At 45.1% G+C, this 14,722-nt stretch overlaps 1 protein-coding gene across 1 annotated transcript in view; it reads left to right on the top strand.

Moving 5' to 3' along the window:
- SAP30BP (SAP30 binding protein) overlaps positions 1-14,267 on the top strand; it is a 30,924-nt gene extending 16,657 nt beyond the window's left edge. Inside the window, exons 4-11 of the mRNA XM_086473555.1 lie at positions 898-940; positions 7,425-7,513; positions 10,049-10,140; positions 10,601-10,661; positions 11,145-11,196; positions 11,612-11,670; positions 12,893-12,977; positions 13,648-14,267. Of these exons, the coding sequence (XP_086329681.1) occupies positions 898-940; positions 7,425-7,513; positions 10,049-10,140; positions 10,601-10,661; positions 11,145-11,196; positions 11,612-11,670; positions 12,893-12,977; positions 13,648-13,829 (663 nt within the window). The 3' untranslated portion in view covers positions 13,830-14,267. The remainder of the gene's footprint in view (positions 1-897; positions 941-7,424; positions 7,514-10,048; positions 10,141-10,600; positions 10,662-11,144; positions 11,197-11,611; positions 11,671-12,892; positions 12,978-13,647) is intronic.
- The last annotated feature ends 455 nt before the right edge of the window (positions 14,268-14,722 follow it).

Here is a 14,722-nt window from a genome sequence, read left to right as displayed (position 1 = left end):
GATTAGCCATGTTGAGAAGGTCTCCAAGCAGATCATTACAAGCCAGTGGAGGTTGCCCTTGAGTTTCTGGTAGAGCAGATGGGCTAGATCGCTCCTGGAAAGTAGCAGCCAAGAGAGGATTGACAGTGGGAGCATTGGTGAACGCATCCGAAATGGGAATACAGGATCTGCATCACCACCGTGCCCCCTGGCCTTTTGCTTCGTAGAGTGTTTATCAGCCAAAGCCCTGAATGGCACAATTACAGGAGTGAATTCTGGCACCGTCTGGCAAACCTCTGCAGCCCAGGACCCTGCAGAGCCCTGGGTGTCTGCAGAGAGGCTGATCAGGTGCTGCCCCGAAGTCGTGCTCTGCCGCTGGCTCTGGGAGCATTTCAGCTGTTTTCATGTTACTCTGGGGAATGAATCCTGCTGGCCCTGCGCAGAGGACTGCAAGTTGCCCAGGCCTGTGGTAGGCAATCCCAGGGCTGAAGGAGTTTTTTGCAGGCTGGATCCAGCTTGTATTTAGCTAGCTGTGCTCTGAAACATTGACTCTTGGCTCGTGCCAAGGGCCAGTCACCAAAAATGAAGGATCCGTGGTTTGATCTGTTTTGAGGAAAGGTTTCAAAACCAGCAGTTTTTCAGGAGGAGCTGAGTGTCCAGGACTACTAGAAACAAAGCCTAAATTCTTTCATTAAATTTAGACACTAGCTTTGAAAGGAAACAGAGCATCCTGTTAGGCTTTGACTTTCTATGGTACGAACATTGCCCTATTGTCTAATAACTTGCATTTCATACTTAATTTTTATTCTTTTGTCTCAGAAGTAATGTGTACATTTCTAAACAAATGGACAATATAGCTTTCTAGATGGAAGTGTATTTTGACTAAAATCTGGGGTTTTTTTCTCCCCTTCCTCCCAGGAATTCTCAGAACTGGAGAAAAGAGATCCTCAGGAGCTAGTTGGTAAGTTTGCTCAGAAGTATTTATTCGCATGTCTCTTTCAAACTGGGCCTTCTAGGCTTCCCCTTCGTAAAAAGCATCTTCACTCTGTCCTGACAATGCTGTAGTTTGAATTATTGCCTGCAATGTTTTATCTCAGTGGAATATTTTCAATGAAGTCTTCTTTTGGGAGAAAGGTACCATGCCTAAAAATATGAAAATATTGATATATATTACATGTCTGAGATGTATATGTAAAGGGCAGTGTTGGTGTTTTTCTAGTTGAGCTTAAAAACAATAAAGCAGTAGCTTTGTCCAGACACCTCTGTGAGAACCAGCATAACTGGGAATGATGGCAGATACTTTGTTCTGTGGCTTCAAAATCTTACGTAAAATGTCCCCACTTAAATGTGATCCATATAGTGATTTATAGCCACTCTGTCCATGTGGTGTAACGTATGTTTTCTCATGGTTACTGAAACTTATTTGATTTTTGTGACATCTCACTTACTCATTGCACCATTATTAGGTTTGGAAAGTCCAGGGTCATCAGCTTGAAACAGTAGCCTCTGCTTGGTCTCTGGGGAGCTGCACAGAAGGTGTATTTTATGTTGAAGGTCTGACTATCTTGAGCTAACCCCTTGTTCCTGAGGCTACTAGTGCAGTTCTGTGGTAGTGCGTAATAATACCATAAAAGTTGAATTTACAAGTTTCCTTGTTACCTGTCCAGTCAGCTTGTCAAGGCTCAAACGTGATATTTCAGCCATAAAGTGTGACAAACATAAAATAAGACAGTAAAATCTAGGATGCTAAGCTGCAACTCCTACAGCAGCCGTCACTTGGGAGTTTTGGACTTAAGTCCTTTTCAGTTGACCTGCCCAGACTTTGCACCAACCCAATTGTTCTATTGAATTTTCAGACTTCAGGGGGCAAAACTGCTTTAACCAGTTGCATCATAGAATGCAACAGAGATCTTTTCTCCAAACTACTGATATGCCTCAAAATGCACACTAGAAATGCGGAGGAGACAAGAGCACTGTGGGTAAAAAGTGAAGAATATCTGAGCAACAGGTGCCCTTCTGCTCTCTACATATAGGTGAAGCTCCACACCTGCAAAGCTATGTAGTGGGAAGTCCTTTCTTAGCTGAGGTATAAGGCTCAGGGTACAATTTTGTCTCCTTTTCCCCATGCACAGATTAGAAGACTGACTCTCATTTATCTCATGACAGCCCAGACTTGCCTGCAGGCTTAAAAGCTGCACAGAGGGCACTTACTACAGTGTCACACACTCATGAGTGGACAGTGCCGGTGAGCCTGAGACCTGGATTAAGGTTTGCAGTCTGTCGTTAATGTCCTTTCCCAACAGTAGCACCCACAGAGGAGCACGTAGGCTCACTTTGTGCAGAACCAGGTTGTTAGAAGTCAGCATACTTGCCATGATTCTGTAGGGCTTTTGCCTTAGACCGTATCTTACCTAATTGAAAAGGAACTGTTGCAAGAGCCTTATGGTTGGTGTGACGTGAGAACCGCTCCCGTCTTGGACTTTCAGAGTTAGAATTCTTGAATGGAAAAAGGTGTAAGATTTTCTGACACAAAGGAGGTAACTTCTCCAATCTGGACATCTAAACTTTTGTCTAATATCACTGTGTGGAAGTCAGTGTCTTCCTTAGTTTTCTACAACTGCTTTTCACATGAAAAGCTTCTGGGCCTGCCCTTCTCAAAAGATAACCGTACGCTGTTCAGCGTCACCTTTAAAGTCCGAGTAGTTGCTTAAGTACAGCATAAATGTAGGCTCCTGCCAAAAGTAATGTTTCTGTTTTACCTCCCCCGGCCGCGTGCTGAGCTTTGTTTGCCTTCAGCTGCTCTGGGAGTTGGAGCCAGCTGAGATCCACCTTCACTGCTCTTCCTGCTTCCCCCTCCCCGAGGCTTCCAGCTGGGTCCATTCCCTCATCTGCTTAGTGCGTGCTAGGTGAGCACTGGAGTTGGCACAAAGAAAACGGTAGGGATGAGCAGCTGGGAAGGGCATGGTTGTCCTGGTTTAGGCTACAGTAGTGATCACATACTCGAAGCCTGAAAGAGTAAGAGCGGAGGTTTCAACAGTAGCTGCCTTGTGGTTGAGGAGGAAGTCTATGTGAAACTGATTTTGATAGAATTCTGCATCAGTGTTGTCCTTTTGGGGTTTTTGTACCGCTGTGAAGAGCATGTCATGCTGGTAGGACATCGCGTTTGCTGTTCCCTGTGGCTTTGCAAAATAATATTTTTAGGATGCATTTTTTTTGCCTCAGGTTCTTTGCAGCATGTTTGTTTACCTTTTGGATTGTAAGAAATGTTCTTTCCAGCCCTTAGGATATCTCAGCACAAAGTCAGTGTTCATAAGAGCAGAAAATATGGCTGAGTTGCAGGTCTCTTTCTGCATTTCTCAGCCTACAGAGCAGAAAGGGAACTAGTGTCCGTCCATGGATGGGTGACTCACTGGCATGTTGTTGCCTCCAGTTCTTCCCTCTGATTTGGCTGTTCTGGTGCCAGGAAATCAGAAACCCACACACCATGGTTTATGCCAAGCAGACTTGATTAGAGTGCCAAAGAATGCAGTTTTAAGAGACCAGGCACCACCGGTTCGCCTGTCTCCAGGGGAAAGCCAGGCCTCTCTGATCACCCTTACCAGGTCTTTGCTTGTGGTTTTTGCATAGGGTGACCTTTGTAGACAAAGTGGCACCTGGTACTGCCTCTTGTCCCTTGTGGCTGCTTAGGATGAAGCATACAAGTGAACCTTGAAAGGGACAGGAATTCTTAATCCTACCTGGGGAGCAGTGTTATTCACTGAGAGCGCTGAGGCAAGATGCTTTAGCAGAGCTCGGGTGATCCACGCCCCAGGCTGTCCAGGTACAGCCAGCTCTCTATTCTTTTGGTTTTTCTCTGCACTAGAAAAATATGCCTAGCCATCTGTAGGAAAAAAAGCAACTGTGTGCCCCTTGTCCATGTCTCCAGCGTAGCTTTGGGACTGTAAGCCGCCGTTCCTTTCGGGAGGGGACTGAGTCCACAGTTTGTGCTGGCACTTTCTCTCCTGCTATGCAGTATATCTTTGGACTGATGGATATACTGGTCAAATAACCCATTTACCTGAAACTGAAGCAAATTAAATGCAGCTTTTCCCTTTAATTGTCTGCCTCACCAAGATCTGGCAAGCAAATATCCTCCACTGACTACTGAGAAGCTGACTTCTCGCTGGGTACACCCCGGTAGCTGGCTGTGCTTTGGCCTCCCGCACAGAGCCTGGGAGCAGCTGAACGGATCTGCCTTACCCCAGTGCATGTGCTGGCTGCACAGAAAGCTACAAGAACCTATTGCTTGTGCTGATTAAATTGTTAACTTTTAGGTCAGCTGGTGGAAGGAGAATGTACAGACTAAGCCCCAATGGCCGTGTCCTTCAGCAGCAGGATGCTTGAGCTGCTGACCTGGCAGTCCATTGGCTCCTACTTTCTTGAACCCCCGTCTGAGTCGTAGGATCTGCTTCATGGCCTTTGTTTTTTTTGGGTTTTTTGGTTTTTTTTTTTACCTGGACTGTGAATCTAATTAGGGGAAGATATTTACTTACTGTGAGCCTGAATCTGGGTGTGCCCATAGTGATTAATCGTGCCAACAGCCAACTCCCTGAGGTCCCCACATGGAGATCCTCTAGGCTGTGAGCCAGCAAATCCCGGGCCCAATCAGAGACTGCAGCCAGTGTCGCTACCTGTGACTCATGTAAAAGTAAAACTTTGATCTTGGCAGGAATAACAGGATGCACAAAGCCGTTGGATGTATCCTGTGAGGACACACCTTGGCGTTAGCTGTCCCTCTGCATTTACCAACCCTATAGGCAGCAGAAAGCTGCGCTTGGGACTTTGAAAACATAAAGTCTTTTATACAGAAGCCTGTGGCCCTCTGTGCAAGTTCCAGGATTACCTTCAATAATAATCCCAGCTGCCTCTTTCTCTAGGTGGGAAGAGTCTGTAGAATCGGCCATTCTGCTATCTGTTTGGGGAGGAAGTTTGAGGCTGCTCGAGGGCATGGATAATTTGCACTTCCTTATTGTAAAATAAGCCTGAAGAAGTCAAACTCATCCTTTTCTTCCTAATGATGTGGCATCTCAGTCTGGCTACGATGTGATGAAATAACTGAGTAATGATGAATGTTTGTGCTCGGTTTGAGGTGGAACAGGGTGCACGTAGCCTTGCTGCTGACTCAGCTGCTTAGAGCTGTGGTGGGATTGCAGTAGATAAAGATGTCTTGTTTCTGGTTCCTTGTAAGGCATTAAGAGATGCCTTCCTCCATCAGTATAATGTTGATAAATGATGGTTTTCACATGGTTCAAACAAAAGAGCAAATGAGCACCAAGACCTGAAAAGTCATGGGTCATATTGTCTCACTGGGAGCACTGGAGTTCCTCCTCCAGTGTTATTTCTGTTTCAAAGGAGCTTTGAATTGATTGCTGAATAGTCTCTGATGACTTTGACTTCTTCGGTGCTTGCCCATAGTTCTGAGTTTGTGAGCCCACAGTTCCCCTTCCCATAAATGTTTTGTTTCTCTCTGGCTCTTCTGGTCATCTGCACAGGTAAGGAGCCTATGGGATGTCTTAACTTTGGAGCTAGGCTTGATTTTTTTTATTTAATGTCCTTTCTTTGCCTTAGGAAGTCTGGATTGGGTGACCTTTTTTCTTTTTTAATGTTCCTGCTGATGTTGTGAATCTCTTAAGCCACTAATCAGCTTTCACCTTTTCCGGAAAGCCTAGTGTGCCCTCTATTATGAACACTTCTGTCTGTTTGCTGCTGTCTCCCTGGGTTCCTGAAACTCTAATTAAACTAGGGGCTTCCCCGTCCCGCCAGCAGCTGTAACCTATAACAAATGTCTGCCTTGTTGTCAGGGCGCTCCAGTTTGCCTGCCTTTCTGTAGGGGCTCTGGCAAGCTTTCCTTCTTCCATAGAGGCACCCTCTTAGTAAATGCCAAAGGACGCTTTTTGTTCGTTACTAGCAACTGCTGAAGAATTTAACCCTCAGCAACATCTTGATCAAATAGAATCAAGTGGTCGCCTGCCAGCTTTGCACCTCCAAAGCGTGTTGTCCTTGCTGCTTTACATTTTTACAAAAGAAATGGTAACTGTAGTAGCGCTGAACATGTGTAGTGTTGATTATCTGTAACCTCAGCTATCCAGGGCTCTGTGCTGAGATAAGAGGATCCTGAAGGCAGGAGAGCACGCTGTGTTCAAACGCTGGTGTCTGTCCTTTGGGCCCTTCCAGGCTTTAGTCAAAGGAGCTGAACTTCAGTGTGCTGGAACTGCAGTTCAGGCAGCTTCTGCTGTGGAATGTATAACTGAGGAGCTGCAGATGTGAAGGGCTTGGTTGATAGGACTTCTGTGCTGGTGTCAGGTCTCTGATCCACTACAGACTCTGGGATGTGTTCGCTGTACAAATTATGGTTGAAAACAATCCCAGCTGCCTAAATGCGGCGCGAATCTCTGCTCCAGGACTTGGCTAGAAAACTGGGTTTCCTGTAATAGTGGGAAAGTAGCGAGCAATAGGGGCAAACATGGCAGTTTCTTTTGCTGATAACTCCGTAAACTAATCTTTGCAGGGCAATCGGGTACTGTTAATAGTATATCGCAACACAAACAGCTATAGGAATCTGGCAACCTGTGCTGGTCTCAGTCCTGCAAAACGAGTTGCTCTTTCTAGCAATAGTCTGACTCTGTAAGGAAAGATCAAAGTGCTCGTTAAGGAAACGGTAACTCAAGGACTAGTTGTAATTTCTTGTGGTTAACTCCTGACAGCCTTGGAGACGGTTGTTCCCTTCTTGCACCGTTTTGGTTCGTGTAGGTAGGTCTTGAAATAAGTAGGACCCAACCTCCCCAAAAATGGCAGTGAGCCAGGCTGCTTTAGGTCGATCCTGTGATCCTCCACATGCACGCTTGGATTCTCTCTCTGAGAGTATCCTGGCACAAGTTTTGTCAGAGATTCCAGGTTATCTGAGCTGTTCGGAGTCGGATTTTACGGTGTGTATGGAAGACCTGGAGTAGTGTAGCGCTCTGGATGTGGTGCACAGTGCAGGGGTTTAGAGATACATTCCGTAAACCAGCCTTTGTTCCTCTGGAGATCCTTTGCCTTTGAGGATCTTAACAACAATTGCAGCTGAAGTGGGAAGTAACTTAGCTTTTCGCATTTCCATTCTGGGGTGAAGAGACCCCTGAAAGTAAAGCTTTAAGCGTGGGCGTGACAGAGCCACAGTATAAGGTAGATATCAATAAAGCAAGCATCACATCCCTCGTCCAATGATCTAACCTTTAGGTTAGCTGCTTCTTGCTCAGCACTTCGAAAACACCACGAGTACCAGTTGACAGCATTCCCGTTGCCTTTGCTCATCGGTTCTCAATGAGAGAGTAGCACTAGCAAGGACATAAAACAAGTTTAATGACTTGCATGGGTTAAATTCCCTTCAGTATTGCCGGAACTCATGCCCAGTTTGCTCTCTACAGCGTCTTTTTCAGAGAGAGTGCGGAACATGTCTCCAGATGAGATCAAAATCCCTCCTGAGCCTCCTGGCAGATGTTCGAACCACTTACAGGTTGGTAGAAGTCCACCTTTTAAAAAAAAAAACAACAAACAACCAAACCAAAAAACCCCACCACGCTTGGAATTCTGTAGGGAGGGGGGATATTTGGGAACTCTGCTCAGTATTTTTGCACAAGTCAAAACTCCAGCGTTAAAGCTGGCTCTTTACCACACTGAGTTTATGAACGCACTGTGTTAATGGTTTATTTTACAGCAATTCTAGTTTAGGAATCTCAAAGTAGCTTTAAAGCTGTTTTCTAGTCTCTCTGGGTCACTTATGCTTTAAAATGGCCCTTGATCCCACCAGTGACACAGAAGCAATGTTTATTGTGAAGGCTGCTATCCTCTTATCTCAGCGAATTCATCTCCATAGGAAAGAACACATCATTGTTTTTCTATACAGGCCTGAGAATCCCCTAACTGGAATGGTTGAGGCAGCATTGACTGGATTCCTTTTCCACCTACGTATCTCTAGATGATAAACATTTGGAGGGAAGGCTAGTAACTTAGAGGCAGCAAAAGAAAACAAATGCATGTTTTCTCTGGTGCACACCCAAATAATTGCAGTAACCAACCTCGCAGTCACCTTCTGCTCCGTTCCCCTCCTCCTGATGGAGGGCGAATGAAAGAGCAGGGGCCGCTGTTTCCTACCACCCAATTGAGTTTGAACTGCAGTTGTCTGCCCAGGAGAAATACAAGTAAAGAATCACTTCTGGAATGCTCTATGAAGTAAGCTGCTAATGTGCAATGGTGATTCAGAATGATTCACCATCCAGAGCAGCTTTCTTCTTCTTGACACGGTGTACCTGGGCACGCCCGTTCCTCCTCTTGTGCTGTAGGAGGATTTTACTGCTCTGACATCAATGAATTAGAGTATGTTAGATCTGAGGAATGCACAGAGCTCGAGAGAGTAGACAGAATAAAGCAGATTTTCTTCCCCTTTGACAGCAGTTTACGATGTTAAATCAAAGGAGAACTTGTCCTCTGTTAGTAGGTCAAACCACATGTTAGAGCACTTTGAGCAAGGAGATGGGATTGTTCTTTAGAGATGCAAAATGTTCTAGGCTTTTCACTGTTGATCTGCTCTTTCCTTTTGTCAAATTCTTCCTCTAATAAACTGTATCTTGAACTCTGCCAAAGGGAGTATTTCTTATTATAAATTTGACTGAGTAGTTCCCCATCTGTGGACTTTGTGAAGCATATTGCTGCCTCCACAGGGAGGGGACAAAAAGGAACACCTTTTCAATCATTTCTACTCCCCAAATTCAGCTTTTTACAATTGTTCCTTTAAGCCTCACGATACGCGTGCTGGATGTGAAGCTTGTGTAATTTCTTCGTGCTAATTTTGTGAGGATCTGATGAAAATTTAGCATATAAAGCTTTTTTTAAGGTGGATGAAATAGGAGTTTCATGTCGGCTCTTAACAATTGTCTTTTATTCAGACATCAGCAGACCCTTAGACAATAGTCAGTTCTGTGTTCAAGATGACTGCTTGTACGGAGGGAGGCATGAATTGACTTATCCAGACGCAACAAAGGAAAATTGACTCGAGTTTCCCATCCTGACAGCCTGGAGGCCTAGCCTCTGGTCTTATTTTATATGCCTCTTGTACATGAGAAATTTGTGTCCAAAAGAAAAGATGAAGGAAATTGCTGAGAATGTTCTCCTAGTAGTAAAGTTTGTTCCATCTGAAGGTTCCTGCTTTGCTATCCTTTCAGCATCAGCAGAGTAAAAATACTTTTAAGGTCTTTCACCATCTTGCTGAGGAAAGAAAAAAAAATGTATGTTTTTAGTCTTTCAATCTTTTTGGAGAGTAGACTGCTTGACACTTCCAGCCTGAGTCAGTTAAGTTGCCTTCTGCAGGGGCTTGTGGTTCAGTAAGACACTCATAGACTGCGTAACTATGAGTGATCTGCAAAGAGAAGCTGAAGCCACTTGTGCCCGGGCAGGGATTTACAGGCGCCTTGTTCCTGAGAGCGCTTGGCTGCCGGTACACACCACCAGCAATACCTGACGGTCACACTGGGGTTGGTTCTCCAGCAGAACTGGCTCTGCTCCTCCGTTACCCAGGCACAGCCGAGCCTTGCCTTCTGCCCAGTGTAGCCCAGCAGCTGTTTTTCAGGTGCATGCCTGAGTCTGAAGGTGGGTGTGATGGTCACTGGAAGTTGTGGGAGAACCTTTGTGGAGTTCACCTGTCCCACTGAGGTGGCTTCTGCTTCTCTACAGTCATAGCTGTAAAGGGCATCCACAGACTGGGAAGGAGGAGTGTGCAGTACTGCCTCAAATGCAAATCCTTAATCACTGAAGCCTTCGGAAGGGGCAAACATCAGTTCCCTTACCCATCCCAACAGTTCATGGAGATACTTTCAGACCTTACAGGGGGGAGTGTCTGTACTAATCAGCCTGCCTGGCCCTAGGGGAGAGGTGGAATCCTCTGTGCAAGGAGGTCACTGGTTCAATTGGCTTGTTTCCACATGTACACTTTTGATAGTCAGCTGGTGTGCTCCTCCTTTTCGTACTGTCTCACCTGGTAATCTTTCTGCCTTAGGATAAAATTCAAAAGCTGTATGAGAGGAAAATAAAAGAGGGCATGGATATGAACTACATCATTCAGAGGAAAAAGGAGTTCCGCAACCCCAGGTGAGCCACCATCTCTTCCTGTGTGACCAAAGCACCGCGGAGCAAATGCCAAGAATTTTCCTCTTTGTGGCAGTTGTAGCAGAAAGAGGATCCTGAGCAGGAAGTACTACTGCTTACAAAAATGAGAAGGACATAATTTGGTTGTAACTGAAACAGTAAAACTCTTCTTTGTGTTCTGTGAGGCAACAACTAGAGTTGATGTGTTGGCTAGATTTTAAATATACAGGCTTTGGATGAGGTGTTTTAGATGTGTCTGTTCTGGGAGCTGGGAGATTAATTTGGGGGGAGCGGGAAATAACGTGGTTAATGGCATGTCACATCCGTCATGGCAAGTGTGGCTTCCCAGGTTCTGATTTTACTCTCGCAGTGTAAGGTGACCCTCAGAGGTGACAAATCTGAAATGCTTCTGTTGGCTTCTAGCTCACCGGCTCTGTTCTGAACTCTTGTCTTTCCTTTGCAGCATCTATGAAAAGCTGATCCAGTTTTGTTCTATTGATGAACTCGGTACAAATTACCCGAAGGTGAGGTGCGATACTTTTGACTGGGGAGGGAGTGGGTAAAAGGCAATATAGGGGTGTTAGGTCTTACCTCAGGCCTTCTTGAGCCTGCTTGGTTAGAGATGCTTTAAGGGAACTTTAGTCTGATCCTCTGCATTGAGGTGAACATTTTTGTGTGGTATTGAGCCTCTGTGCCTCCTTTGCCATCATGATTCTGAACAAAAACTGCTGAGGTGTTTAGATAGACGTGAAACTCCTTGCGGGCGGATAGAAGCTGAGCGGCAGAAAAACGCACATCCTACCCCAGCATCCTTTTGGCTTCAAAGCTGTTCCTTCATTCACCACAGAACGTGGTCCTAGAAGGTCTGATGTGATCTTTGTGCCACTGGGGTGCAAGAAGTGATGAATCTCATCAGTGAACAGAAACACATAAAACGTTTTTGAACTGGGTTTTGTGTATATGTGGAAATAGCCCTAATCTGACATACTTTTCTTTTTTTCCTTTAGGACATGTTTGATCCTCATGGCTGGTCAGAAGATTCATATTATGAGGCACTAGGTAATTCCAGGAAGCCTTTTTTCCTTCTTCTTTTTTTTTTTTTCCTGACTTAGCTCTTTGTGTTGTGCTGTTAATTAACTGCACTAGAGTCTTCCCTGCCTTTATAAATGAGAAGTCATCACATGCTGCTCTTCTAACTACTTCATTCTGGTTGGATGTGCCTGAATGTTATTGATGCTTCATCAGTCTGGAAAGCCTTTTCACTTACATTGGTGGTTCTTTGTTTTCATCTCTTAAATCACTAATTTAGTGCAGTAATGCTTTGATTAAAAAGCAGTAGTTTGTTTCATGGCAGTTTAGTGTTCTATACACAATTTGAAGGTTTTGATTGTTTATGATGGGAAGTGTGTAAGTGAGGTAGAACTATGGATTTTTACTGTCCCTAGTGCTTCTTGTAACTTCTGATCTTTCTCAGCTAAAGCCCAGAAGATAGAAATGGACAAATTGGAGAAGGCCAAGAAGGAACGCACAAAGGTAGCTATTCAAGACCAAGAGAGATGGAAATACAGGGGTGGTGTTTGCTTCCCTGCTGAATTTCATTTTGTGGCTTTGCTGTTTCTTATGAACTGTGCCTGTGCTAATTCTGTTTGGTTTTCCCTGGTTCTGTCCTTTCTTCTTGCATGTCTGTTTCCAAGCTGCAGAGATCAAGTTGTTTGCCCTTCCTTATAGGTCCATTTCTCTAAATTCTTTATTCCACTGGGTTTCCCTCTGTTTTGTCAGTATTTTTAAACCAGAGCTCTTAAAAGGGTATTCAGTAAGCCCCATACACACAAGGTAATGCATAAAGAACAGCTTTTTTTCTTAACCTATGACGTTTTGCCTAGTGGCGTAGCCTAGTTATAGCTTAATTTCCTCACCGTATCTCGTTGTGAAACAATATCTACTTTCTGTTCTCCTTCTCTTCTTGCATCCAATTTCCCGAAATGTTTGGCCTATTTTACCTTTAACTGGGCTTGTCGCAAAACGTACATTCTTCTGTACCCCCCAAAAAGAACAGACAGGCTTTGGAAGATTTTATTCCTGCCTGTCAGTGGTGTTGCCTTTAAGCTAGTGGCTGCCATTAGAAGCTGTCTGCCGTTAGAGATTGCCATCTAACCTTGCAGAAATCTCCTTCCATATTCGGTGTGTGGAGGTATTTTTTTTTTCTTGCAGTGCGTGCTGTGTCTTGCTACTTGTTTTGGTTTTTGCTCAGTAACCCAGGTATCTGATTACGTCCTTGCCCGTATCTGCAGTTTTGAAAACAGGAGACTGCATGCTGTTGTAGCCCTTGTTGCTAGGTTTCCTGCTATGATGCAGTCGCAGTAAATCCTGCAGGTAGGGACTTGTCTTGCATGTTTCTTAAAGGAAAAAAGAACAGGAACCTCTAACTGTATGAACACATTCTTTAATGACAGGATGTCTCCTTTCTGAGCTGTGTCAGATTCCTATGCTTATACCAGTTAGCAAGCACATTTTTATTGTATCTGACTTAGGAGCTGGGTTGCAGGAATCCTTAATGATCGTGACTTCAGTACGCTTTGGCCTGAGGTCTGCATCTTTCTTCCTGCATGACAAGTCAGCTCAGAGGCCAGCGTCTTACATGACATTAAAGCTGGTTTTTAAAAACATAGAGAAGCGAGGCGGGGTAAAAAAAGACTATATATATTAACATTTCATTTTTATCTTCTCTGTCTGCTGCCTGTCTCTCCCTTCCCAGATCGAGTTTGTGACTGGCACTAAAAAGGGTACAACAACAAGTGCCGCTTCTACAACCACCACAACGGCCAGTACCACCGTGGGAGGTAAAGAACAGTTGTGATTGTACCTGTCAGCTGCAGTAATGCTGGGATTAGTGCTTTCTGGAGACCCTGAAGGCTCCTTGTTGATTGTGTGTCTAATGTGTATACAGTGGTCCTTCCAAGATGTGACAGACTAGCTTTTCTCTGATCCCTGTGTCCCGTGGCTGCCGTTCTGCAAGGAAAGCTTAGGAGACAGGTTGAATAGTGAAGAGGTTTATTAGCAGGTCAAGAAACCTGCTGATGTTTATGGTTGTAGAGTGTTCTTGGGACTGATGCATCTCAAGAGATTTGGAAGGACTGAAAATCATTCTTGCCTTCCTTTTAAACTGGGAGGAAGGGAGAAAAGACACTGGAGGCTGGTGGCTGTGTCCTGTACCTGTACCAGAGCAACTGAGATCAGTGTGCTCTGTTAAAATTAAATAGGCTTTGGGGCAGGGAGTGACCCTCTCTCCCACTTGGCTGGAGTTCAGCTCTAGAGTTTTACTTTGACTCTGGAGGTATAAAGTTGTCTTTCCTCCTCAACACTTATGGCCAGTGTACGCTGAAATTAATGTGAGGGGAGAGTTGTCTAGTTGAGCAGTGGTATAGGAAGAGTTGACAGGGTGTTACAAAGGGATTGGTGACCTCTAACGTGATGCTAATCCTCGTTTGCTTGATCTAATCAAATGCACAGATGCCCAGAAGAGGAAGAGCAAGTGGGACTCGGCCATCCCTGTAACGACGATAGCTCAGCCCACCATCCTCACCACTACTGCAACGCTGCCGGGCGTTGTCACAGTGACAACCAGCGCGAGTGGATCCAAAACGACAGTCATATCGGCTGTTGGCACCATTGTGAAAAAGGCAAAGCAGTGACTGCAGTGCTGGGCCTGGATTTTCGGACTTAATTGTCATTGAAGCCATTGTTCTTGGAAGGGAGGGGTAGCTTTTGCCTTTGGTAAACGATGACAAGATTCTTTGAAACAGACCACAGTTCCCATTTGAAAGAATGGGGGCAGGAGCAGGCATGCCAGCTGTGTGCCCACAGGAATGGACCTCTGCCGAAAATGCCTCTGCCTTTTCTCGCTGTGGGAAGAACCAGTCTCTGTGCGTTGTGCGGGAGGAAGGTGGTATCTGGAGTCGGCTTGTGAAAGTTAGCTCATGAAATTACTGCGCTAGGTTCTTCTTTCCTACTTGCAAGTCTGGTTCAGGGGAGAAAAAAACCAAGGCAAGTAGTGAAGGAATATCAGTGTTACCCTTGTGTATTCCAGGTCACGCTCGAAGGCTGCTAGCGGCTCGTGGTACGTACCTCCCTCCCGTGCACTCGCTCAGTCCCAGGGGAATTGAAGCAGAGACAATTGGCCAGTGTCCATCTTCAAATGTGTAGCAGAGACTTGAAGGGATCTGCATCTGTGAATGTGGACTGACTGTTAGAGTACTGACATCTGTACCCCTGTGCTTATCTGTGTAGATCTTAGTGACCACGTGTTAAACAGTTGAACTATTTGAGGAAACAAAACTATTTGCCGAAATAGTCTCGTTACCGTCTTGCAGGGGTGGCGATTTCTGTGGAACCTGTAAGCTGTAGAGGTCGGATTTGTGAACTCATTTGCAAAGACTTGTGCAGAGAAAACTCTTCCATTGCCATGGCAAGAGATCGGACAGCAGATAAGCAGAGGAGAGCGTCTGGTCTTACTTGTGGTATTGTCCATCTTTGTACTAGATAGTGATGTACTGTGAAGTGCACACATGGCAGTTACTGCTTGCTC

The sequence above is a fragment of the Leptosomus discolor genome, chromosome 15 (assembly GCF_034619465.1).
Source record: "Leptosomus discolor isolate bLepDis1 chromosome 15, bLepDis1.hap2, whole genome shotgun sequence".
NCBI lineage: Eukaryota > Metazoa > Chordata > Aves > Leptosomiformes > Leptosomidae > Leptosomus > Leptosomus discolor.
This window is presented reverse-complemented; position numbering and strand designations above follow the sequence as displayed.